The sequence below is a fragment of the Ursus maritimus genome (assembly GCF_017311325.1).
Source record: "Ursus maritimus isolate PB19 chromosome X unlocalized genomic scaffold, ASM1731132v1 scaffold_X1, whole genome shotgun sequence".
NCBI lineage: Eukaryota > Metazoa > Chordata > Mammalia > Carnivora > Ursidae > Ursus > Ursus maritimus.
Genome location: NW_024423319.1, coordinates 115710918 through 115736511, shown reverse-complemented (window position 1 = coordinate 115736511; position 25594 = coordinate 115710918). Strand labels below are relative to the sequence as shown.

The 25594-nt window shown below is 46.2% G+C and overlaps 1 protein-coding gene across 1 annotated transcript in view; it reads left to right on the top strand.

Moving 5' to 3' along the window:
• The window catches only part of FRMPD4 (FERM and PDZ domain containing 4), a 551891-nt gene that overhangs the window by 516604 nt on the left and 9693 nt on the right, over positions 1–25594 (top strand). Inside the window, exons 9-16 of the mRNA XM_040634527.1 lie at positions 3201–3320; positions 8967–9103; positions 12155–12281; positions 14485–14574; positions 15137–15319; positions 17222–17360; positions 21975–23039; positions 23436–24725. Of these exons, the coding sequence (XP_040490461.1) occupies positions 3201–3320; positions 8967–9103; positions 12155–12281; positions 14485–14574; positions 15137–15319; positions 17222–17360; positions 21975–23039; positions 23436–24725 (3151 nt within the window). The remainder of the gene's footprint in view (positions 1–3200; positions 3321–8966; positions 9104–12154; positions 12282–14484; positions 14575–15136; positions 15320–17221; positions 17361–21974; positions 23040–23435; positions 24726–25594) is intronic.

Sequence of the window (25594 nt, the reverse complement as noted above, 5' to 3'; positions counted from 1 at the left end):
TGGATTCAGTGTGGCACCCTGACTTCTCTTGTGCTTCGACACAAGCAGAGTGTTTGCTGCAAGTATAAGGGAACTTTAGGGAGGGAGGAGGACCTGCGGGGAGACCAGGAGGAGAAGCAAGGAGTCAAGGTGCCCTCAGATGGATGGAGTAGCAGGAAGTGTTGTCACACTAAAGCGCTTCCTGGTTGTTGCCTAATGAGAAGCTCGTGTCCCGCAAGTTTGCTCCCACAGTATCCCTAAATCTCCTGATTCGGTCCGACTCAGTGCAGGGAATTGTTACGAAGCTATCGTTTGTGTTCGTTTATAGCCCTCTACCTACACTGGCGCTACCTTTACCAGGTTTAAATCGACCTGTGGATACTTGAAATCACTTCTAATGTTGCTTCTTTTTTTAACCTGTGCCAAAACTCCCTCGGAAACAGATGACTTCTTTTGTACTTTGCTCTAGGGGAAGAAGCCCTGATAATCAGAATCCCCCATGTGAAAGGTCGTTGTTTGGCTCGGAGTTCCTCCAGACGCCGGACTTAAGACAAGGGTTTGGGGGCTTGTGGTTTATTGGGAGGTGATATCGGGACGCACTGGGAGAGGAAGAGGAAGGGAAATGGGAAAAACTGGGGCACGAGTAGAGAGCGTGGTAAAAAGCCAGTTTCGACTGTGGGCAGCTGGAGCTCAGTCCTACTGGGGAGCACTGCGAGCCAGTGGAGAACACGCCACAGAGGTATCCCCACCGAAGGGGTGGGGCGCGGGGGCATTTGTCCCTTGGTGGTGGTGGTGGGCTGCTCCCGAGGGCAGTTGCTCCCTGGCTGTGCCGGGTTGCCTGGTGCTGGCCGATGGTCACGGGTGTTTGCGGTGTATGGGCCGGCTCAGCTGCTTTGAGTCTAACGAAACCTCCCACAACGTTCTGATATTAGTGTGTAGCCTTTCCCTCCGAACTTCTATCTACCACATAGCCATTGTGGGAAAACTGCTTGCTGATTTAGCGGGACAGAGAGTCTTTCAGAGTCTCTTTTGGTGCTAGGGACACACAATTTCTCGTTCTAGATTGATTGCTGATTATTGAATTTCCCTTAGAATGTTAGAAGGAAACAAAAAGCCCCTAACCCTGATTCTTCCCTTATCTTTCTAGAAGAGGCTTTGTTTCATGTTTAGCCAGAACAAAAAGCAGAGTGTTAAAACTTCAAGGATGCTCTCTAGAAAGAAAATTGGTTGATTTAAATATCCTGAGACAAACCAGCTTCATGCCTCTGAAATCACTGCATATGAAAAGCTTGATCACCAAAATATTTATAGGCATGGCAGAAAGGAAAAGTATAAGAAATGTGTCCAGTAACAAAAATCATTTAAAAACATTTAATTTTGGTGAAAACCCTCAAAAGAACTTTTAAAGAGCTCTGTATTTCTGGCAGCTTATAACTAAACTTTACATAGAAAATACTATTGTCTATTTATATACTACTGTAAGTTTCCAGGAAATTGTTTTCTTGTTTGTTTTAGGGACTGTTCTTTTTATGGACTGCATTTTCTAATGAGTCTAAAGGACTTTTTTTGCATTACATGAATTCTCAAAACTAGTGCAGCCTCCTGATGATGCAAGTAGACTCAAGATCGCTTGTGGAAAATTCAGGAAAGATAGATTCTAACCAGTCATGAAATGATACCCGACTTTCTAACCTCAGCCCAGACCTTCTGATGAAATACCCTATGATGTCACCATACAACGCCCCCAGCAGACCTGAGCAGCACTTCGGGTGTCTTAGGGTTCCCACATTTTCTTCTTCCTGGTTTGCTTGACCTTCAGCTTGACCTTCAGGTGACGAGCAGCCCCCAGCGCATGGGCTGGTGAGTCCACTCAGCTCTATAATCCCGCCCACAGCCAAAAAGCTGGGTCAGTGTTACTATGTCTCAGTATGCCTTAAGCCTTTAAAAGGAGTGTTTTCCCGTTGAAAGTCTTCAGCTCAACAAAGTTAGTGATGTCAACTGGAAGAATGCGTGCGCACACAACGTGGTGTTCAATAAAGCTATTGCTATTTTTATTTTGAATTTTCAATTGCCGTTCACGAACATTTTTATTTTGCCAGATTTGTCCTCTGTAACGAAGGAGTTACAAGGCCATGAAGCTACGTACAGATACGTAGAAAAGCACACACGAGTACACGAAACTACAAGTAAAACAACTGTTGGTTCGTGGTGCATGGTTCAGGTGCATCGTGTTGACCTCTTTAAGGGAAATCGAAGAGCTTTTACCTTCTTCATTGGAGTCCAATGTCTTGTATTCGTTCGGCTGTTTATGAAGCACCTACTATTACATTGGCTGATTTCCTTCAGTTGCAAAAGGAATTAAGAAACTTAACACCTAGTAGTTGGTACACACTGTGCTGGAAAAGAAGAAAACAAAACAATCCATAGTCCTTAGCCCTAAAGAATCTGCGGTGTGTTCTAAGCTCCCTTGAACAACTTGAACAGTGTCCTGTTACTGAAAGTTTGGGGTAGTTTGGAAACTGGTGGACTCCAGATTTAGTGCTCGGGCCAAAACTTCTGTCTTCTGACTTTCCAATGCGTTGTTATCCAAGGTTGACACGGTCCTGCCTTCCCTGCTGCAGTCAGTCTGGAGTCCCATTTAGAAAAAGCCCACAGCCGTGTCCTACAATAATCCCAGTCTCCGTGCTCTCCTTCCGGATCCCCTTTCCGCCCCCCCGCCCCCACCCTAGTTTTGGTGTGCTATCGCTTCCAGCACCAGCATCTTTGGATCGGACTGTCCCTAGACCTCGGTCGCCCATGCTATCCACACCTGGAAATTCACATCCCCCCGGGACAGCCTGAAACCAATGGCTGATTTGTGGTCCTTTGGCTCAAGTCCCGGTGGCTCTGTGGTATAGGTGATCCTCCTGAGTCCCTGTGGGTCAGGCTGTAGCTACCCACAGCTGCACACTCGGCCCCATAGGCTCCTCTCTGCCCCACCTGCTCCCCCCACTCCCTTACCGGCCTCTCCCGGGAGCAGTTCCTTAGTAGGTCCCTCATCTCGGGGTCGGCTCCAGGGGAGCACAACCTAGGACATGTGCAGTTTTCAGGGAGTGAGGATCTAGGACACATCGTAAAAGAACTTCGACCACTTCTTTCCTTGGTGTTGAAACAAAGTTGCCTTTGCTTCCGTGTCCCTCCGCCAGTGCTGAAGGATTCTTGTGTTTGGTCTGATCTTCTAGGTGACACAGCGGCCCAGCTCCCATAAGATGAGGTGTCTTTTCCGAATTAGCTTCGTCCCAAAGGATCCAATTGACCTTTTAAGGAGAGATCCAGTTGCTTTCGAGTATCTCTATGTTCAGGTATGTGAGAATTTGAGCACGTTTTATATTAATATTGGGGGATAAATTAAATGTGGGGTTTTGCCCCTAAATTCTGTCATTCGGGATCTTCTTTCTCTTTGTCCTCCACCCCAAGCTCTGTGCATTGTGAAATGATTCCATGGTGCTTTTTAAAATGTTCCCTTTTGATTTTGAAATCATTTCATACTTAGGAGAAAGTTGCAAGAGTAATAAAAGAACTCTTTGATAATCTTCACCCAGGTTCACCAGTTGTTCACATTTCACCATATTTACTTTATCTTTAGGGAGAGCACATGTTCCCCCGTGTGCGCCGGCACGCACGAACACACGTTATTCTTCTAAACCACATGAATGTCATTTACCAAATCCTGCTCATTTACCCCTAACTACGTCAGTGTGTATTGCCTAGTAACAAGGACCTTTTCTTATATAATCATGGCACAATTAACAAAATAAGAAAATTTGACACTAATACATTTCCATCCTGGTGCACAATCTATATCCAGATTTTGCCTACTGTCCCCAAAACAGCCTTTTTCTTCTAGAAATCCATTTTCTTCTAGAACAGGATGCCATTTTGCATCTAGTTGTCATGTACTTCAGTCTCCTTAAGTCCAGAATATTCCTTAGTCTCTCTTCGACTTCCAACATCTTGACAGTTTTGAGGAGTACCAGTCAGTTATTTTGTAGAAATCTCTCAATTTGGATCTCTCTGATGTTTTCTCCTGATTAGGTTGAGGTTATGTCATTTGGGCAGAAGAGTGATATGCGTGACATCGTGTCCTCCTTAGTGCACCACATCAGGGAGCATATGATGTCCGTTTGTCCCCTTAAGGACGAGGTTAACTTTGACTCTTGGTTATGGAGATGTTCTCCAAATTTATCCATTCAGACTTACTAGGGTTTTTTGTAATTAAAAAGTAATTTGCAGAGAGGCACTTGCAACTCTCTTAATACCCTTTCACTCACCGGTTTTAGTATTTGCTGATGGTTCTTGCCCAAATCCATTATTACTGCAATGGTTCAAAATGATGATTTTTCTAATTCTATTATTTCTTCTTCATTTATTAATTGGCATACTACTATAAAAAAGATTTCCTTTCCCTTCTCCTTTATTTACTCATTTATTCATTTATTTGGTGCTTTGATTGTTCTGAAATGTGATAGTCCTTATAATGGAATAATTAATTTCAAGGCAATAAGACTAAGAAAATAGTACCTTTTGCAGACTGACTATCTCCGATTCTGGGTTACAATTCTGAAAAAACGAGGCTTCAAGAGATGAGAATCTTTGCTAGTTTGCCCAGAGGGAATTTATTCATTTGACATTTAGGAGATGTTCCTGTATTTTTCCGTAACTGCTTCTCATTACTTTCACTTAAATTCCCAGTATAATCACATTAAACAGTAAGAACCTGTTTACCTGAAGTTTAAGCATCTCACATTAGATCTACTCAAAGAGATTGTAAACCTAAATATAACCTCCCTTGATAAAAAAAAAAAGGAGAAAATGCCAAAGCAAGGCGAAACCCCAAAGATGTGCCCCCTTTGGCTGGCATACCTGTATAAGGCAAGGATTTCTGGAGCCGTAAGAAATAAAAAGCAAAGAAGTTGGAAAAAGGGGAAAAAAGAAACCTTTGTTAATTCTAGGTAGTTGATACACTGGTTTCTGTTTTCCTATTCTCAGTATTCTCTTGTATATTTCAAAACTTTTGTGGTCTTTAAAAAGTTGAGTGGAAAAAGAAAACAGGTAGAAGATGGGAGAGACATAGATAAGATAAATGCCAGAGGTTAGGAATGGTGACACAAATTAAAGTGGCAGTAAGCCCTAGAGAACAGAAATTAAGTTGAAGGAGGAAACAAGCCGGATATGTACTAGAACATTCCAGCAGATGGGGCACTAAGGGCAAGGCCCACTTGAACATTCCCCAGCTTGGTGGCCTTTGGAAGAGACTGTGGTACTTCCAGCTCAGGAGGATGATTAATGTTCATGAAGATAACCCTGAGTCATTTGGAAAAGACAAGTCCTATTCAGCATACCCCGTTCATCAAGTAAGAAAATGTACAGCACACCTTACACCGTTTTCTACCCAGAACAGTGAACTGTCATGACCTGGGTTTTTTAAATGTTCAACTTTGGTCACCTGGACCCCTCAACGATATGCCCTATTCCCTGGCAGGCCGAATAACCCAGACGTGACTGCCTCGTCCCGCTAATCGTGCTAAGACCCCTGGGCTTTGTCGTAGCAGCTCAGAGGATGTGCTAGGTTTTTTAGCTTGTTAGTTACAAGGAGATAGTTACAGGTGCCAGTCAGCACATTGGATGCCCTCACTTGTCATTCTCTACAATTACGTACTTCCTCCCATTCTCAAGATGATGTTTCCAAACCATTTTACTCTACTTCTGCTTTAAACATCCCGTTTAAAAATGCCTGTTCCATTTACAAAAGAGGAATGGGGTTGTGTTTCCCCTGCGGAGGGCCGACCTCTTAAGTAGACCAGGAGCGCTGCTAAGCACGGTTCTGTTCAAGGTGTGTCTACTCAAATCTGACACAGTGCGTGGAGATCTTCCTTATTCAAAAGATGCACTTTTTATACCTGTGCGACCGTGCTGAGAAGTGGAAAACCTGCCCGGTGATCTTGCCCAGGGACTCGAAAAACGCGGATGCCGTTTCTGCTTTCCCGCCTTGGCTGTCTCATGGCTGGTGGGAGTAGCCAATGGAGGGAGGGAAGGAGGTGGGAAGCCACGTGTGGTGGACCAAAATTAAGCTACCATCATCTCCTATGTCCTCCACTGAGAATAGGAAATGAGAATTTCTTGGCTTCAGACTCTGTGTCACGGAATGTGAGGTATGTCTGAAATAACTTATCTAACAGAAGTCAGCGGATCTGCAAAGGGTGCCGGGTGCCCATGTCAATTCTAACACACTGAAAAGATTCAGTAAAATTAGCCTGGAGAACCAAAGAGTACGCAGAAGTGATATAGATCATATTACAAAGACCAAACTCCACTCAGCTTTGTGGGTTCCTGTTGACGACAATAGCCATTGACTCTAGATGAATCATGATGATGAAAACAGAAGGGCTATCTGTTAACCTCCCACTGGCTAATGGGCCATGAAGTATTTTCCAGATTTTAGCATATACAGTAACAGAAAACCCTAACCATTCAGACTGCTGTAATTCATAATTACCTGTCTGCTATCTAGGAAGAAAAAGATTGTTACAGTGATTCGTAAACAGGACAACACCTTAGAGGCTCTAAAATGTTATAAAACACTTGCGCAATGTTGGTTTCCTGTTTAATATCTAACGTGTCCATTGTAAATGAACTTTTTGAGGCCTAAAGTGGAGTCTGTGAGGACCTCTGTTCAGCAAAACCACGACCACCATTTGCTTGTGTTAACTGTGTTTTAAGTCATGTAGTTATGAGTAAGAAAAGCATGATCTGTCCCACACAATTATATGTCAGACTTCGCACTAATTTGCCAGGATCAGTCTGAACTAATTATATAATGTAATGAAGTGACTAATCACCTTGACAAAAACTCACCTAGAAGTCTGGTTAAACACAGGGTATGAAAGGGATGGGAAACAACAGTCCCAGTCACAACTCTTCGGAGAAGTAACAGTGGTGACTCACCCTAGTAAAGCACATTCCAGTTTATGAAACAGCCTTCACAGATGTGCCAGCAACCTTGAGAGTTAGCCCACTTTTCAGGTAAGAAAACAGACTTGAGAGATGAAATGCTGTGTTCGAGGGCATTCGATTAGTAGCTGACAGAGCCTAGGATCAAAGCTTTTTGTCTCTAAAGCCTGTGTTAAAATCCCGTTTCACATGTGACCTGCGCTAACGGTCCTAGAGGAAAGCCATTTATTAAAATGATTTACCAACAAGCATCAGTGGCTTGTGACGACCTGGCACTGTGCCCAGTGGCTTCCTCACCGTCCCCCTTCACAAGACCGTAAGGTGACCCTCCATCCCATGGTGCCCCTTGATGGACACCCCTAGGCACGGGGAAGTAACTGAGAAACCCAAAACTAAACCAAAACGGGGGCCTGGAATGGCACTCAGAGGCTGCCTTCACTCAGACCGCCCTGTGTCCCGCCCCCCTGTCAGGCCTGCTTCCAGCAAGGTGTGCTTGCCGTCCTGACAGGTGTCAGATATGGGAGAAACTAAGGTAAGAAGGATGGAGGCAGGGAGAGAAAGGGACTTCCCTCTTAGGGGTGAAGGGATAAGCCAAGCGGCACGAGCCTGGACCGTGGGGACAGAGCACGCGCTGTACGGCCCCGCTAGGGCACGGGTAAGTATTTGAAGGGTAAATACTGTGCGCAGAAACCATACAGCGGTACGTGTTCCCACTGAGCCAAGTCGATACAGGAAGGGGTCACCAATGTGCTTCTCTTGGAAAAGAGCCAAACAGATCCTGAGACAGTTTTGCATTTGAAATCTCGCAACAGGGCAAACAAGGAAGAAGAAAACTAAGTATCATATTTTCTAGTCCAAAAGCCTGGTTTTCCAGTACAGAAATGCGCACGCACACATCTGCAGAACATACGGAAGCAGGGCCGCGCTTCCCGGCGATGCGTAGCTCCGTGCTCTGCTCCGAACGAGTGAGCACGCCACTGTGGTCACATAGGACTTGGCACGTTTCTCAGCCACTCTGCAATTTGACGTTCATCACCCTGTGATGTAGGCGTCTCCCTCTTACAGATGAGCAAACTGAGGCCCAGGGGTATGGGAGGACTCCCTCAGAATCCCGGCAGGGGCAGTCATCACTGGAACGAACCGAGGATTTCAATAGCAACCCTTTACTGAGCGCGCCAGTGCACTGTGACGACGTGTAGCTCCTTCAGTCTTCTCACCTCCCCCAGGGAGGTCGCTAACACGAATCCCCATTGCACGGATGAGTAAACGGAGGCTGCGAGAGTGAAGGGGTGGAAGTTACACGTGCAGGGGAAGCACTGGCAAAGCCAGGATTCCGAAGCAGGGGGGTGGGAGTCCAGAGCTGCTGCTGTCCATGGCCTTGCTAACTCCGCCTCCCCAAAGCAGCTCTAGATGGCGAAGAGGAAGTTAAAGACGTTGGTGATAACAGCTGTGTATGCCCACAAATGCTTAAAATGTACCTGGTAGAGTCCTAAGGGCTTTACATTGTTCACTCATTTAATCCTCGCCATAACCCTGTGAATGGGGAGCAATACTGTCCCCAATTTACAAAAGAGGAAACTGAGGCACAGAGCAATTAAGGAGCTTGCCCAAGTCCCCACACCTCTGAAGTGGAGGAATAAGATTCGAACCCAGGACTCCAACCCTAGCAGAAGCCACATGGTGCTGTCTGTGCTTTGCGTGTTCCATTGCGGCACCTGTGTTTGGAGATCAACCTAAATTCCTAATTCTTACAAAAAGCTAAATATTTAAATAGCTCACTTGTCGATGAGTGTTCTGTTTTGTGTGGTCTGTGTGTGTGCATGCAGTCAAATTCCGACTGGGTTCCAAGCAGTCTGGTGGAAATGTTTTCCCATTTGGCCTCCTTGCCTTTGAAGCGAGGGTGGAACCTTGGGGGAAGCACAGGTCACCTGTCCCTGAGGCAGCGCGCTGCGGCCCATTCTTTGACACGTGGCGCCCTCTGCTGGTCTCTTTTGCAGAGTTGTAACGACGTCGTCCAGGAGCGGTTTGGGCCGGAGCTGAAATATGACATAGCCCTGCGGCTGGCGGCTTTGCAAATGTACATCGCAACCGTTACCACCAAGCAAACACAGAAAATCTCCCTCAAATACATCGAGTAAGTGTTGAGCCTCAGAGCTGTTTCAGGCACAAAGATGCTGCCTCCGTAACGCCCAAGTGTATTTTTTACGTATGTCTCTATTTCCAAAATTGATCTTGTTTGTGGCAGGGCATTTGTTCAACATGGGCAAAATCTATGAACATCGTGTTCGCTCTGGGTGGAAGAGATCCACTTCTTACATAATCCACCTTTAGCGAATTGTGGTTAAAAAAGGAGGATCAGATTTCAAATGAAGCCTACGTTTTAAAAGTCCTAAACGGCATTCATTCTAAGCCAAGCTTTGGTCTCAGTGCTTTTCAGACATAAAGGTCTTTAATTCTCACGACGTCCCTAGGAGAGCAGTAGCATGTTAGCTGTGTTTTACAGGTGAGCCAACCCGGGCACGGTCTGACAAAGTACTTTGCCCAAGTCACGCGGCTACTAGCTCGAGGGCTCAGGACTCGAACGCAGGCGGTGGGGCTCCACACTGCTACGGTTTGCGTGATCAGTGGAGGCACCTGTGTTTAGAAGGTGGCCCGCATCCCCTGAGATGACTTCGGATGGCTAAAAGGCGGTATAAATGGAACGATCTTGGTCATAACCGGGAAGGATGGTATTTGTAGTAAAAAGCTGTAACAGTGGGGAAGGGTGCCACGCCATCAAACTTGGCTTCGGGATTTGAATATTGTTTGGAAAACGTGACTGCCTTCTCTCGCTCCGCATCGGGTAGAGTACTGCCTCTTTGGCCAAAGTCTATGGCAGGACCGAAGCCACATCTCCACGTAACACTAAAAGCCTTAGAGCCCTCTCCATCTGCACAAGTGACGTGCCAGCTCATTGAAATCCCGCCTTCCAAAGAAGCTTCCCGTGGGCTGCCTAGAAAGCCTTTGGAAACCCCCGCATGCCAGGTTGAGCCACCAGGGAGCGAAATGGCTTCTTCTCAGCGGAGTTCGTGAGCCTGTGTAGGGAGGATGAGAGCCCCAGGTTGCTGGGCTCCCAGGCCACTGATCTCACAGCTCTCGGTTCGCACATCTGCACTGAGGGACACATCCTCAGGCGCAGTTTGAGAACCTCAGGCCTTCCCTTCTCAGCCCACTCTGTTTCACAGATGGCTTACCTCTCTCTTGCCACACAGGCTGTGAGTGTCGCCTGAGAGAGACGCAGCTCACGGAGAGGTCTTACGCTCAGTGGGACACATTTGCTCCCTCATCCGTTCCCCTTTCGTATGTGTTCCTGGGCATGGGTGATACTGGCCTCCATGTGAAAAGGTGGCCCAAACAACCCGAGATGGTTTTCAGAGCATTAAAATGCATTTCTATTCCTACTGTCTGTCCCCACATTTTACCAGTTGGAATATGGTACAGTTAGAAACCTGCCAGAGGTAACTGGCTTGAGTAAGAATCTTAGAGTCTAGGATAATGTTCTCATTAATTAATTCACTCACCCAACACCTGTTCACTGAGCATTTTAGGTGGTATTCACGCTAGGCCAGGGGAAAGTACAAATAAGCATAAATTATAATCCTGAGCATAAAGGACTTGTGATCCGATTATAAAGATATGAGGGACGCCTGGGGGGCTCAGTCGGTTGAAGGTCAGACTTCAGCTCAGGTTGTGATCTCGGGATCCTGCTTTGGGCTCCCTGCCCAGTGGGGAGCCTGCTTCTTCCTCTCCCTCTGCTCCTCCCCCTGCTTGTGTGTGCACATGTGCGCTCTCTCTCAAATCTTTAAAAAAAAAAAAGATACGAAAAGTTATGATTTAAAATACTGATACAGGGGGCGCCTGGGTGGCTCAGTGGTTGGGCGTCTGCCTTCGGCTCAGGGCGTGATCCCAGCGTTATGGGATCGAGCCCCACATCGGGCTCCTCTGCTGGGAGCCTGCTTCTTCCTCTCCCACTCCCCCTGCTTGTCTCTCTCTCACTGGCTGTCTCTCTCACTGGCTGTCTCTGTGTCAGATAAATAAATAAAATCTTTAAAAAAATAAAAAAATAAAAAAATAAAATAAAATACTGATACAAGTAGAATTACCAGGCACCCCCATAAGGAGTGCCCGATGATGGGGAGACATATGTGCAAGTGGAGGAGGAGGACATGGTGATCGTGAAAAACCCCATCTTAACTAGCAATGGCATGGATGGTCAAGTGGGGGAAGGCCATCCCTACCCTTCTTTGGAGGAGATCTGGCGTAGGGGAAATAACCAAACCTTGAAGGTCTTTACAGTATTTAGGAGACACTGGTTGGGCGCCTGAGCAATCGGAATAGAGTTCATAGAGTTCAAACTACGGAGCATCGCTGGGGAAATGGGCCCCCCACAAACCTGTATCAACCCAGTCCTATCTGTCTGTTTTTCTTGTATATGCACACCTATTGGTGACGTTTCCACTTCCCCATCAATGGCACACATACTTAAGTGTCATGAACCCGACCATGACTCCACACCAGCAGCACTCCTCTCTCCCTCTCTCTCTCTCTCTCTCTCTCTCTCTCACACACACACACACACACACACAGAGCAAGAAATGTTGCATGAAGGACCTCGACAGACATCATCTAGCCCACGGAGAAGAGAAGTGTGTATTTCTAGTGAAGCAGCTATTGGGGAGGAGGAAGGGAAGGGAAGAATGGCTTGAGGGCATGCATGGAGGAGTTGCATAGGCCCTTCTAAGTGAAGAGAGAAAGACCCTGTGGGCTGACAGGGAGTAGTAACAATGGCAGTAAACAAAGGAACTGGGAGAAAGTGTGTTGGAAATACAGACTCAGACACCTGAATGAATTCAATGAGACTCCAAGGTGGGTTGCGTAAATTGTCTCTTCAATCTCTATTGGTCCCAAAGGCATTCTCCCTGGAGAGGGAAGAATATGTTTCCTCTAAAATGCAAACAGATGTATTACTGATCAGATCGTATGTTTCCTGAGTGTAAATTCAAAGTTGCTTCCCTAATTGGGGACCTACCTCCATTTCCTGACTTCCTCGGAGTTCGTTTGTTCCAACAAACATCAGAGCGCCATTTTGTCTTAGATAACTAATCATCACAAGAATGTGAAATTAAAGATATGCTCTTTATTGCAGAAAAGAATGGGGATTAGAGACTTTTCTTCCCTCTGCTGTGCTGCAAAGCATGAAAGAGAAGAACATAAAGAAAGCACTTTCACACCTTGTCAAAGCAAATCAAAACTTGGTACCACCGGGTAAAAAGGTATCACATTTGCATCTTAATAGAAAATGGATTTTAAAGAGAAAGGCTTGCGTGCATTTTTAAAAATGTTTAAAATTAGCCCGTGAATAAAATACTTAACACCATATTTTCAGAGGCAGTAACTGTATAACCCCAACTCCCCCCTTTCTTTCCACTATTAACCTGTTTCTAAGGCTAATGGAAAGTATGTGTACTTATGGGAACTTACTTATTTCTTGTAAGCTATGGACTTATGATACGGAGTGTGTGTGTTCACGTGTGTGTGATTAGAGACCAGAATTGGCAAGATAATTGTGCATTTCCATCGTGCTCTTGCTTACTACTCAGACGGTCTTAAATGCGCAGCAGCCTGCAAGGGTCCTCACAGACCAGATATCGCATTATTTAAACCAGGGTTTCTACCTCCCCATGTTGACATTTGGAATCATTCTTTGCTGGGGAGGGGGTGGCTGTCTTGTGCATTGCGTGGTATGTGGCAGCATCCCTGGTGTCCACCTACAAGATGCCTTTGATCGGGACATAGAAAAATGTCTTCAGGCACAGCCAAATGTGCCCTGGGGAACAAAATCACCCCTGGTTGACAACCACTGAATTAAATCTTACTTTCGAAGGGAAGATAAAATTATTTCTACCGTTCACCATCGTTAGTGTTAAAAATCTCCCTTATTTTTTATCAGAAGAAACAGAAAGGACATTTTAAAATAGATTGTGGGTCAGAATAGAGAGTTATGTTTACAGGTAATAAAAAGCAAAGGGCTTCAAGAACCAGAAAGGCGCCTAAAAATACAGGACCTATAAAGTCGGAAGCAGTGTAACAACCCGAGAACGCTTAACAATTGATGTTGGCCGTAGAAACTTGGGCGGTTCTAATACAAATCACTGTTTATGTGAGCAATGCTTTGGTCTTGGTATTGGGTTATAAGTCATTTTTACTGGCTAAAACATCCTTATTGCTATTCCCTCCTCACTCCATGGCTTTTTAAAATGTAAAATCAGGCTTGACACCTCCGGCCCCTGGTGCCTTACTTCCTCATTTCGGTAAGCATTCGGCTCACAGAAATCTAGGAGGACGTCAGGGATCAAGATTTTGTACGGGCGCCTGGCTGGCTCAGTGGGTAGGGCGTGAGGCTCTTGATCTCGTGGTCATGATTTCGAGCCCCATGTTGGGTGTCAAGATGACTTAAATAAGTAAACTCTAAAAAAAAGAAATAGATTTTTTTTTTTTTAATCTCGGTTCTGATTTGCCCGAAGCTAATTTCTTTCAGCTGGCTCGATATGATTTTTATTCAAGCATGGGCCACTGGTTTTGTAATAATTTGGTTAACTGCCCTAGGATCTATCTATCACTGTTTTTCTATAAAGGTCAGTTTTTCTAGCCAAGAGTGAGGGGTTTGCTTTCAAATCAATTTGCAAAGTGCTTTGGGTTTCCGAAAGAAGTAGGATGGCTAAACAGAACTAACAGTGCCATAAAGGGCAGTGTATTTAGGGTTGGTTAACAATCGAGTACTCCTTTTACGACGTGGGAATCTCCATTTTTAAGTCTTTAAAAGATAAATTTTATCTGGGTAAAATTCTATTTTTTATATCCTTCATGAAACTCAATAGATGCTTGAGTTGGACTAATCAAACAGGCACTTCTGACAAGTTCAAACATTTCCCCAATGATTGGAGCACAGAAAGTTCATTTTCCCTGAAAACTTGCAAAGGCCAGAAGAAACTTGAGATGAGTGTGGAGAGCCTCTTTCACGGGCTGTATATAGATGGCAGGTGTGTGTTCAAAAACAACTCCCACAAACTTTCTGTACAGGTGTGTCTCCTGTATGCACCCCTCTTCGTCCCTACCTGCGATTGGAAAGCACCACTCGACTCTTGGAGTCTCTAATGAGCAGACATTTCAGGGAATAGCTTACCATCTTGCTCTCGTTTGTTGAGTGCCCTGGAGCGGCATATCCATGTTTATGGACACCCCCCTATGCGTTTCCCCCCCAGATAAAAAAGTTTTAATCTAGATGCCTTGTTGCAGCCCTTTATCATGAAACCAAATACATAGCAATTTACTTTGAGTCTTCCTGAAGACTCCTTGTCACACCCCATCTGTTGGCAGTGAGAGCACCCCGGTTCGCCCTGGTGTTTAGCTGGTCTCCAGCAGAGACCAAACCGCACCCACTGGAATTAACACCTGAGGTTTCTTTTCTCTCCTCAGCTCTCTGCACTGCAAGCCAAGGTCCATTATCTCAAGTTCCTCAGTGACCTTCGACTGTATGGGGGTCGTGTGTTCAAGGCGACATTAGTGGTAATTGCTTTTTCTTGCTTTCTCTTGGGAGCCGTGGAAGCCTTGCAAAATGTCACTGCCATAGGGCTGTCTTGAATGAGCTGCCTTTGACAAAAGCAAATCAGTTGTGAATCTTTTCCAGCCTTCATTTCTAATCGACTGCACCACAGTCTGGAAATATCAGAAGAAATGTTAAACTAGATAACACCACTGCAGAATGTGCTAGAAAAAGAAATACGAAGGACCCAGAGAATCGATGCACTCTAACAATGGCCTTCTTTTAAATCATCGGGCCAGAAGTTGCTTTCATGCTAAAAAAGAAAAAAAAAAATCTCATTTATTAAAGTGTCTCATGATTATGAATATATGTGCTATGATAACATTGACTTTCTACATTATTCATGATTTATCAGAGCCTCGATGCAATCGTAATGTCTGGTTCTTCTAATTGGATGATTTAGTACAATATAATCGAGAAACACTTGCTAAAGAAAACGTAATCTTCTAAGAACAGACTCTCAGGCTCGACTCTGCGTGGCGTTTTAGAGGTCTAGGATTTTTAGGCTTTGTCCACATCTCTCAGCAGGCGGAAAAGCGCTCGGAAGTGACTCTCCTGGTTGGGCCCCGATACGGCATAAGCCACGTCATAAACACCAAAACCAATCTGGTGGCTCTCTTGGCCGACTTCAGCCATGTCAACAGAATCGAGATGTTCACCGAGGAGGACAGCTTGGTGCGGGTGGAGCTGCACGTGCTGGATGTGAAGGTAAATCTTTCAGCTGTTGACACGGCGCCTTGATCTGAGTAGCTCATTTGTGACAACACCGCTGCTATTTACAAAGCAGTCGACATTGCACTGTGTGCAGGGGATCAGAAATGTGATGAGGTACAGAGAAAAATCCACCCAACTCCGACCCGAGGGACATGTATTTCTCATCTACACATGAGAAAGCAAACGAGTTCGTTTCTAAGGTCCCTTGTAGCTCCCGAGTGCATGAATCATAGAGAGTGGGAAGGTTTTTCCCTGGTAGCCTTCTAGAATATTCCTGTCCCAAGAGTCCGGGAGATTTTTTCCAACTTTGTTTAGAACTCCCATTGGGCCCGTATGTGTTTATTCTTTGGGAAAAGCTGAGCATTTCAGTCAGTCTTTTTGTGCTATAGCCATTAGTACTGACTGAATGGCTGGCCCCTGTGAATGTCACGGCCATTCCATTTAAAACAACAATCTGACATTGTCCACAAAGGGCAGAACTCGACTCCCGCAACAGATGTTGACGGGAAATAATCCAGGTCCCCTGTACCTACCTTCTTGTCCCAGTAGTGGATGAGTCCTTGGATTTGGGCCATGTTAACACATCTGTGTTTCCATGGAGAAAAGGAAACCGTGTCAACCAGGAGGAGTGCTCTGAGAACAGGTGAGGGTTCTGTCTACACAAAATTGAAAAGCCTCTCTGTGCTCTGCGGGGGGAAGAAGTGACCATGAAAGGGAGAGTATGGAGCTCAGACATGGCGGCCATGGCTGGTGGCATCTCATGGGCTGAATTCAGGGGCTCCAGTTGACTTCCTGGCAATGAAAGTGCAAGAATAGACTTGGGATGCCTGGCCCACTCCATGAGCAAAGATGCTAAGAACAATGGCCCCCTCGTAGAAAGAGTAGGGAAAAGAGCGAATTGGGTGCAGTCCTCACACACCTGATAACAGGGTAATCCGACCCAACAGAAGTAGGTGGCAAGACCCTACTGGTGGTCTCCTGCTTATATGAAAGAATTGTGGGTTGCCTTGAGGGGAGACCTCAATTGAAATGGAAAGAAAAGGCAGGTTATCAAGTAGTATGGGGGCTTTTGGTGGGATGTTAGATTCCACTAGCCAGGGCCATCAAACGTGGCCAGGGTCCTATACCTGGAAGTGAAAGCAAGAGCTGGTCACCTCGACGTTTCTGTGCCTCTCTGGGTGTCTGCTTTTGTGTTGCTCCCTTATTCCTGTCAAGTTCATTCTCTCTCTCTCTCCTCTTTATCTCTCTCTCAACAAGAACGCACCAGCCAGTGCACCCTTCCTAATTCAAGGAGAATAATTGCTTCAACTAACCACTTCTTCTCAAATGACCAAGGCTCGTCTCCAATCATGATAGCCTCACTGTTTACAGAAAGTTTTAGCAAGGCCTTTTCTCAACTCCCATCTCTGTTTTGCTCTCCTATGATTTTACACTTTCGTCTACAAGCATCCTTTTCCTGGATCTTTTTGACACTTTTCATTCAGTCTTAGACATAATTTCCACTTGAATTTTTACTTCTTTTCAACACTAATTTTCACCATGAACCCAAACTTAATCTTCTTGTGATTTTTCAGATCGCAGGTTCACATTTGGTAACTGACTCCTTAACTGTCACTTTTTTTAAATGTTAACTATTTGGAAACAAAATCAATGTTTTTTTCTCCCTTTCCAATATTACTTGGGAAGATTCAAAATGTCTACGCTTTCAAGATGGTGTCACCCAAATGTTTTTCAGTAAGGCTCTCGGTGTTATTTCCAACCTTCTGTGTTTCTCCAGTGAAATGGTTACTCAGTAACTTTCTTTGTTATATTTCATAAGCGCCAGTGCAACTGCTGTCACCTGAGGGAGCTTATTAAGGAGGGATGGCTTTAACCAATATATTCTCTTTTACGTAGCCCATCACACTCCTGATGGAATCATCAGATGCCATGAACCTGGCCTGCTTAACTGCTGGCTACTACCGGCTGCTTGTGGATTCCAGGAGGTCAATATTTAACATGGCCAACAAGAAAAATACAGGGACCCAGGAAACAGGTATTCTCTTCCTAAACTCATGAAGCACTAACCCCCCTCCCCCACCCCACCTGACAACAATAAGGACATTTCTTGAAAAGTTCAAATTGTGCTCATACGAAAATCTAATGTCCAAATTTAATACAAAAGCCTTCAAATAATTCTAATATGGTCTAATTTTTTTAATGAAAATGTTGATTTTTTTTCCATCCTATTTTAGTCGTCATTTGGAAACGCTGGGGAATGTGTTTCAAAGGGAGTGAGTTTCCTATTGTGAAGGTAGTAAGCATCAGTCTTTACGACTGAGTTTTTATTGCCTCGCTCTTCCAGAGGTCAGGATGTGGAGAACTAATGATGGAATGCGCAGTAGGACTTGTGAACCCCTCCCCCCCCTTAGGGCTTTTCCCTCCTCAAGGGGCCCTGGGCCTAGATGTCTGGGCACTTCCTCCTACATCAGACTTACATCCAGGTTTCTGGGAGCTCTGAGACCCACTGGAGGACTTGGGGATCAGCCAGCACGTGGACTTGGGCCTCTAGAAGGAACCCGAGCAGCCATCTTAGCTGTGTAGCAGAAACATGGAGATGGCAAAGACATCAAACAAGTTCACCCACTTGACAGGACTGAGCTCACAGGCGAGGACAAGGAGGGCTGCGGCATTAACAGCTTCTCTGAGAGTGGGTGGTTTTCGTTTGCTTTAGAATTTTTTCCCTTTATTGTTTGACTCTTTTCCTCCATCTACAGTGGACACTCAATAAATGTGACTGACGGACAGACACTAGCCCTCAAGCCACAGCTGCCGACCCACGAAAAAAATTATAATCAGGGCTTCTGTAATCAGAGTTTCTCTTAAAAGAAAGGGAAAATCTGAAGAACAAATTCCATTGTCCCCATTTCTGAAAGAGAGAGGAGGGAAGGAAAAATCCTCTCACTTTCAGACTTAGCAGAAAACATAAATCATTATTCCCTAAATATCTTGTCACTTGTAGGTACGCACAACCCAACACACTTGCACGAAGTTTATGACGGCGGCTGGGCAGGGGGGAGCCGTTGGTCAGAGGAACAAGGGAAGCCTGAGAGAAAACGAGGGAGGTGGACGAGGCATGCCAGAAGGCAACTTGGAATGACGACTAGACGTGATCCAGCCCCACCTGGAAGGGTCTTGTTTTAATCTCTCTAAGTTTGGGTTTTCTCATTTGTAAAATTGGGATCGAGAAGCTAGCTGGCAAGGGAAGGGCTTGGAAGGAACTTGTGTACAACACCTAAAAGGATGCCAGGGACTTCTGTCAACAAGGGGCAGGGAAGCAGGAAGGGGAGAACTTGAGGACAAAAGTGACAGAAACGGAGAAAGGAAAAGAAGACAGACAGAAGGCAAGGAAAGACCCTGAGACACGCAAATGACCAAAAATAAACAGGGGAGGAACAAGAAGGCGGTGGTGAGGGTGCGCTGGCTCTGGCAGTGAACATTTGTGGGATCACATGTTTTCGAGCTAGGAGATTTCGAGCAACTTCGCCCCAGCCTGGGAAATTCCTAAGATCAGTTCTGTGATGTAGCACAGCCCTTTCGCATTGGAAAACTGGTTTTTGGCTTTTAATTTTCAAATCTTGAAGTAGATCTTGAAAATAAAACCTTTTTTCCCCATAGGCTGTGGAGATCGTACATGAAGACGACGAAACCTTCCATTTCAAAAACAGTCACAATAATAAGGGCCTCCATTCTGTCCATTTGACAGTGACCCACAGTGTACTGTTTGGTCAGATTTCAAGGGGGGGAAACTATTATCACCATTGGGAAAGAATGAAACTTCAGGCTTTCAGTAATTTCTCCCAGTTCTGCACTGAGAATGAGGGTGAGGGCATGTGCTCCGGGTACCTCTCTCTTGCTGGGGGTGTGGGGAATGTGCGTGTGAGCAGTGGGGGCCGAGGGAGAGAGCCAGCATGCTCCAAGGAGCACCTGGTCGACCTGAGCAGCAGCCGGGGGCTTAGCACGCTCTCGAGGTTGCAAGTTCTCTCTCCTGTTCGGAAACTCCCCCCGCCCCACCCCGAGACCCGAGAAATGTAGAGAGAGTGAAGTCTGTTTACGCCAGTTCATCCCTGGTCCACACTGTCCTCCCACAAGATTGCACCATGGTACAGACCCCAGTTCCTAACCCACATCCTTCTGGGTCTCTAAAATCATTCCGAAAGCCAAGTCAGTGCACCCTTCTGGAAGGAAGCCAAGATTGAGTGTGTATTTTATTCTTATGTCAAATTGATCAGAGACCTTAGTCAATACCTCTAATAAGGAACAGCAAGCCCCTATTTCTTCCCTATCCTGAAAATTAACCTTCAGTCACTTTCAGAATCCCCGAAGCATTAGGAGGATCTGAGTAAGTATCAATCAACCTGTTTTAGCCGCCGATCTGGTCAGCTTTCTAATCCAGAAGTTGGCAAACTATGACTCAGGGATCAAATCTTGTTCTTGTAAATGAGTTTTATTGGTACTCAGCCATGCACATTGTATTTGTTTCCTAGGGCTGCCATGACAGGTTATCGCAAACGCTGGGGCTTAACATAGCAGGAATTTGTTCACTCAAACTTTTGGTGGCTACAGGTCCAAAATCTAGGCCTCAGTAGGGCCGTACTTCCTCCAAAGGCTCAAGGGGAGAATCTTTTCTTGCCTCTTCCGACTTGCAGGGGCCACCAGCATTCCTTATGGCTGCATAATTCCGATCTCTGCTTCCCTCTTCACGGCCTTCCCTGCTTTTCTCTGGGGCCCAAATTTTCCTCTGCTTTCCTCCTATAAGGACACTTGTCATTGGATTAAGGCCCACTCTGGTAATTCGGATGAACTCATCTCAAGATCCATAACTGAATTATACTTGCAAAGGCTCTTTTTTCAAATAAGGTCATATTCACAGAGTGGACAGATCTTTTGAAGAGGCCACCGTTCAACCCACTCCATGCATTTCTTTATGTATCATCTATGGCTCCTTTCGTGCCACGGCAGCAGAGTTAAGTGGTTGCTCGACTGAGCAGTTGGCCCACAAAAGCCAAAGTGTCTACCATCTAGCCCTCCCTTTATAGGAAAAGTTTGCCAGCAACTGGTTTAAACCCAGAGCTCGTTCACAGCTTTGCTAAACCACCCGCCCTCTCCCAGCAATTCAGTCTCCTGACATTCACGAGCACAGCCCGGCACACAGCCGGTCGTAATCGAAATTGGTCCTAAAACGATGCCGAGCCCCCCAGATACATTTATCTTAAGGTAATATGTAAATATGGTTCTGGTGTACCTCAGTGTCTTCAAAATGATATCTTTACTTGCTGTTCATGAAAATATATGCATTTAGCAAAAGGACTTGGAACAACATTCAGCATTGAGGGGAAGCAAACACGTCTTCAGTAAAACTGATTTTTTCCCCGTATATCTTGTACATCTGATGTCAGTATTCTCCAGACTCAGGCCAGGGGGCAATTTGAGGGCATACTGGGAGAATGCATGGCCCCAACATTTCTTCAGAATGTTTCCTCTGGAATCTGCAAAGCGATATTGACAGAATGACACACTGCCTTGTCTTGTTAAATGTCAGAGCAAAATCTCCACATCAAAATTCCCTCTTGGAAGACCCTTGAGGAACAAATAAAACAATGATTTTTAAATTAGGGTTTTGCAATTTTAATTCATGAGGAACATCAAACAAATCTTCAGGAGTTCTCCTGATACCAATAAAAATTAAAATTAGCCAAACTGTTAGCTATGCTCAGAAACAGCAGAGAGAAAAAAAAGAGAGAGAAGTACATTACCTGTGATGTACTCCACCTTATGCAGTTATTTATTTATTTATTTATTTATTTGACAGAGACAGCCAGCGAGAGAGGGAACGCAAGCAGGGGGAGTGGGAGAGGAAAAGCAGGCTCCCAGCAGAGGAGCCTGATACGGGGCTCGATCCCAGAACGCTGGGATCACGCCCTGAGCTGAAGGCAGACGCTTAACGACTGCGCCACCCGGGCGCCCCTAGACGTGAATATCTTAACACCCACTAGGATATACAAAGGCTGAAGATAGAGGTTTTTGTGCTATCATTACGATATTATCATGTTTTAATTTACGTATATATTAGGTTATTTTTATTGTGACATTATTGCATTATCATTACAATATTTCCTAAAATATGTGGTGGATGTGTGAAGTTCCTTGACTTTCTTTTCACTCAATGAGGAGAAAGTCCAACATCTTCGTCCACAAAGTGGGGAATGTCAGATCTCGCTTTACGAGAAGAGGGGAATCTGTTTTCTGGAATGACAACTGATTGGACTATGGCCGTTAAGGAATTTGAAAGGCATGTTGTATATTCCCATTCGTAGATGGAAATAAGGTCTTCTAATAATAGAACCAGGGGTCAGATGGAGTTAAGCCGTAGTTCCCTATTCTCCGATGATATTCTTTTTTTATCAAGTAGCAATTATATTTTGTGCGGGATCGATTTCATTAAGGTCAGTTCTCACAACCAGGAAGTCCTGACACCGGAAGCCTCAGTCGACTGGTACCGTATCCGGAAAGCTGCATGACCGTGTTTGCAAAAGTGATGTTACAAGCCGTTAACTTAAGAAACCAGGCCTCACAGTAATGTTGTCTTTGCATGATTCTTTCTCCTTAGGAACTGAAAATAAAGGAAAACATAACCTCCTCGGCCCAGATTGGAACTGTATTCCCCAGATGACCACCTTTATCGGCGAAGGGGAACAAGAAGCCCAAATAACATATATAGATTCCAAACAGAAGACGGTCGACATTTCGGACAGCACCTTGTGTCCCAAAGAGCACCGGCACCTGTACGTAGACAGCACGTACAGTGCAGACGAGCTCAAGCAGCCGCTGGCGCAGCCAGGAGAGGCTCCGTGTGAGGCCGACTACAGGACTCTAGCTCAGCGCTCCCTGTTGACCCTCTCAGGACCAGAAACGCTCAAGAAAGCACAGGAGTCTCCGAGAGGAGCCAAAGTGTCCTTTATTTTCGGAGATCTCGCCTTGGATGATGGCATGAATCCCCCGACTCTCGGCTACGAAAGGCTCTTGGAGGAGGGCCCGGAGCTGCTGGAGAAGCAGCGGAATCTCTACATGGGCAGCGCCAGCGACATGAAGGGCCTGGATCTCGCGCCTGAGGCAGAGAGCATCCAGTTTGTGGCAAATTCCGTTTATGCAAACATAGGTGACGTGAAAAACTTCGAGGCCGCCGAGGGGATAGAGGAGCCCCTCCTGCACGACATCTGTTACGCAGAAAACAACGACGACGCAGAGGACGAGGATGAGGTGAGCTGTGAGGAGGACCTCGTGGTGGGAGAGATGAACCAGCCAGCCATCCTCAACCTGTCTGGGTCAAGCGATGACATCATTGACCTCACATCCCTGCCCCCTCCGGAAGGGGATGACAATGAGGATGACTTCCTGTTGCGTTCCCTGAACATGGCCATTGCCGCACCCCCACCTGGCTTTAGAGATAGTTCAGATGAGGAGGATTCTCAGAGCCAGGCAGCCTCCTTCCTCGACGACAAGGAGCCAGGCCGAAGTCTGCAAGGTGACGAGATCCCCGTGTCCCTCATTGACGCTGTGCCCACCAGCGCCGAGGGCAAGTGTGAGAAGGGCCTGGATAACACCGTGGTTTCCACGCTGGAAGCTCTAGAAGCTCTGTCCGTGTCAGAAGAACAGCAGACCAGTGACAATTCAGGTTCTTTCACGATTGTTACATTTATTCACTGATAACCATGCATTTCATCCTCTCAAGCCATTTACTCCTGGAGTCCTATTATGTGCTGTTCTCCATTTCCCGCATGTCCCGTTTCATGAGTGTGTTGAAACTACCATCGTGGGTTTTTTTGTATATGCGGTTTCCTTTGTTTTTTGTTTGTTGTTTTTTTTTTTTTAATACGTGGCACGTATTTTTCCCCATTTCTGGAACAATTGTGCAATAAACTCAGAGTCCTTCCTGAAAAGGGAAAACCTTGGTTTTTTGTTTGTCTTTTGTTGTTGGTTTTTTAAAATAATAACGAGTCCCATTTTCTTACGTGTCTCCTAGTGCCTCTGACGCATCCATTAATCGGCTCTTGTCTTTTGCGGCATGCAGGTGTAGCCATCTTGCGGGCTTATAGTCCCGAGTCTTCATCAGACTCGGGCAATGAGACTAACTCTTCTGAAATGACTGAGAGCTCTGAACTGGCCACCGCACAGAAGCAGTCAGAAAGCCTCTCCCGCATGTTCTTGGCCACTCACGAAGGCTACCACCCCCTTGCAGAGGAGCAGACCGAGTTCCCCACCTCCAAAACCCCTGCTGGGGGCTTGCCTCCCAAGTCCTCCCACGCCCTGGCCGCCCGCCCAGTGACTGACCTCCCGCCCAAAGTTGTGCCTTCCAAGCAGGTCCTTCACCCAGACCCCATGGAGATGGAGCCCGAGACCATGGAGACCAAGTCGGTCACTGACTATTTTAGCAAACTGCACATGGGGTCGGTGGTATATTCCTGCACCAGCAAGAGGAAAAGCAAGCTGGCCGATGGGGAGGGGAAGGCACCCCCTAACGCCAACATGCCAGGGAAAAAACAGCCCGGGGCCAAAACAGCCGAGGCAGAGGAGGAAGCCAAAGGTAAATTTGGTACCGTGTCTTCAAGGGACGGTCAACACCTAAGCACTTTTAACCTGGAAAGAACTGCCTTTCGCAAGGACAGCCAAAGATGGTATGTGGCCACGGAGGGGGCGGTGGCTGAGAAGAGTGGACTGGAAGCAGCAACGGGGATAACGTTTCCGAGAGCTTCTGGTCTGGGGACGAGGGAGGTGGAAGAGAAGGATGAAGGGTCTCCTGACGGAGAAGCCGGTGAGGTTTCAGCGCTTGGCCAACGGGACCACTTCTTAACTGACGTGACCTGTGTATCTTCAGCCAAAGACTTAGATAACCCCGAGGATACTGACCCGTCGACCTGTGACCATCCTTCTAAGCTTCCCGAGCCAGAAGAGAGCGTGGCCCGCCTTTGTGACTACCACTTGGCCAAGCGGATGTCATCCTTACAAAGCGAGTGCCATTTTTCTCTACAGAGCTCGCAAGGCTCATCTGTGGACGCGGGCTGTGGCACGGGCAGCAGCAGCAGCACCTGTGCCACCCCCGTGGAGTCCCCGCTCTGCCCCGCCCTGGGGAAGCACCTGATTCCTGAGACTTCGGGGAAAGCCATGAGTTACGTTCCTTCCGAGGAGAGAGCCGCTGGGCTGCCCAGCCACGGAGCCACCTTTAAGGAATTACACCCACAGCCAGAGGGGATGTGTCCGCGGATGAACGTGCCCGCCCTGCACACAGCTATTAACGCGGAACCCCTGTTTGGCACTTTGAGAGATGGATGTCATCGACTCCCCAAGATTAAGGAAACCACAGGTACAGCAATGATGGATTTAGCGCTTTGCATTACACACCAGAAGCACGTACACCAGGTTCACAACAAACCTAAAAATATAAAGTCCGGAAGAAAAGTAAAAGTTAGAATTTTTTTTTTTTTTAAAGATTTTATTTATTTATTCGACAGAGACAGAGACAGCCAGCGAGAGAGGGAACACAAGCAGGGGGAGTGGGAGAGGAAGAAGCAGGCTCATAGCGAAGGAGCCCGATGTGGGGCTCGATCCCAGAACGCCGGGATCACGCCCTGAGCCGAAGGCAGACGCTTAACCGCTGTGCCACCCAGGCGCCCCAAAAGTTAGAATTTTTTTTAAAGGCTGCAGAACTATGGCCAGGTTAACTATCAGTCATTGATCCCCCCCAGGATTTAGTGAACACTGAAGTTTCTAGATCTGGAACAATAGTGGAAATGGCATTTGCTCTGTAGAATCTGGATCCGTACTTGCTTCCAAAATGTGGTAGAGCAATAATTTTTTTTTCCTAAATTCTAAATGTAGATTTTTAGCAGCGCTCAGCGGGACTTTTGGTTACAAGACAATATGATATAGAGTCCCAAGAGTTTGCTGTCCTTCTCAAGACCTCGCATTCTATTTGTGCCATTTCATTATTGAGGGGCAAGGAAGGACCATAGAGCTGGGTAGCAGGGAGAGATCGAAGGGGTTGGGGAAGAGCATTTGCCCTTCAGCAATACTTAACATCTCTCCCTACTCTGTAAGACTCTCTTCGAGACGTGTTCTAAAGTATCTGGCACACCTCGGTGTCAGGAAGGCTCTGGGGGTATGCACAATGAGCTGCTTTATTTTCCCCAAAAGAATAAAATATAGGCACAGGTAGAAAGAACACAGCCACCT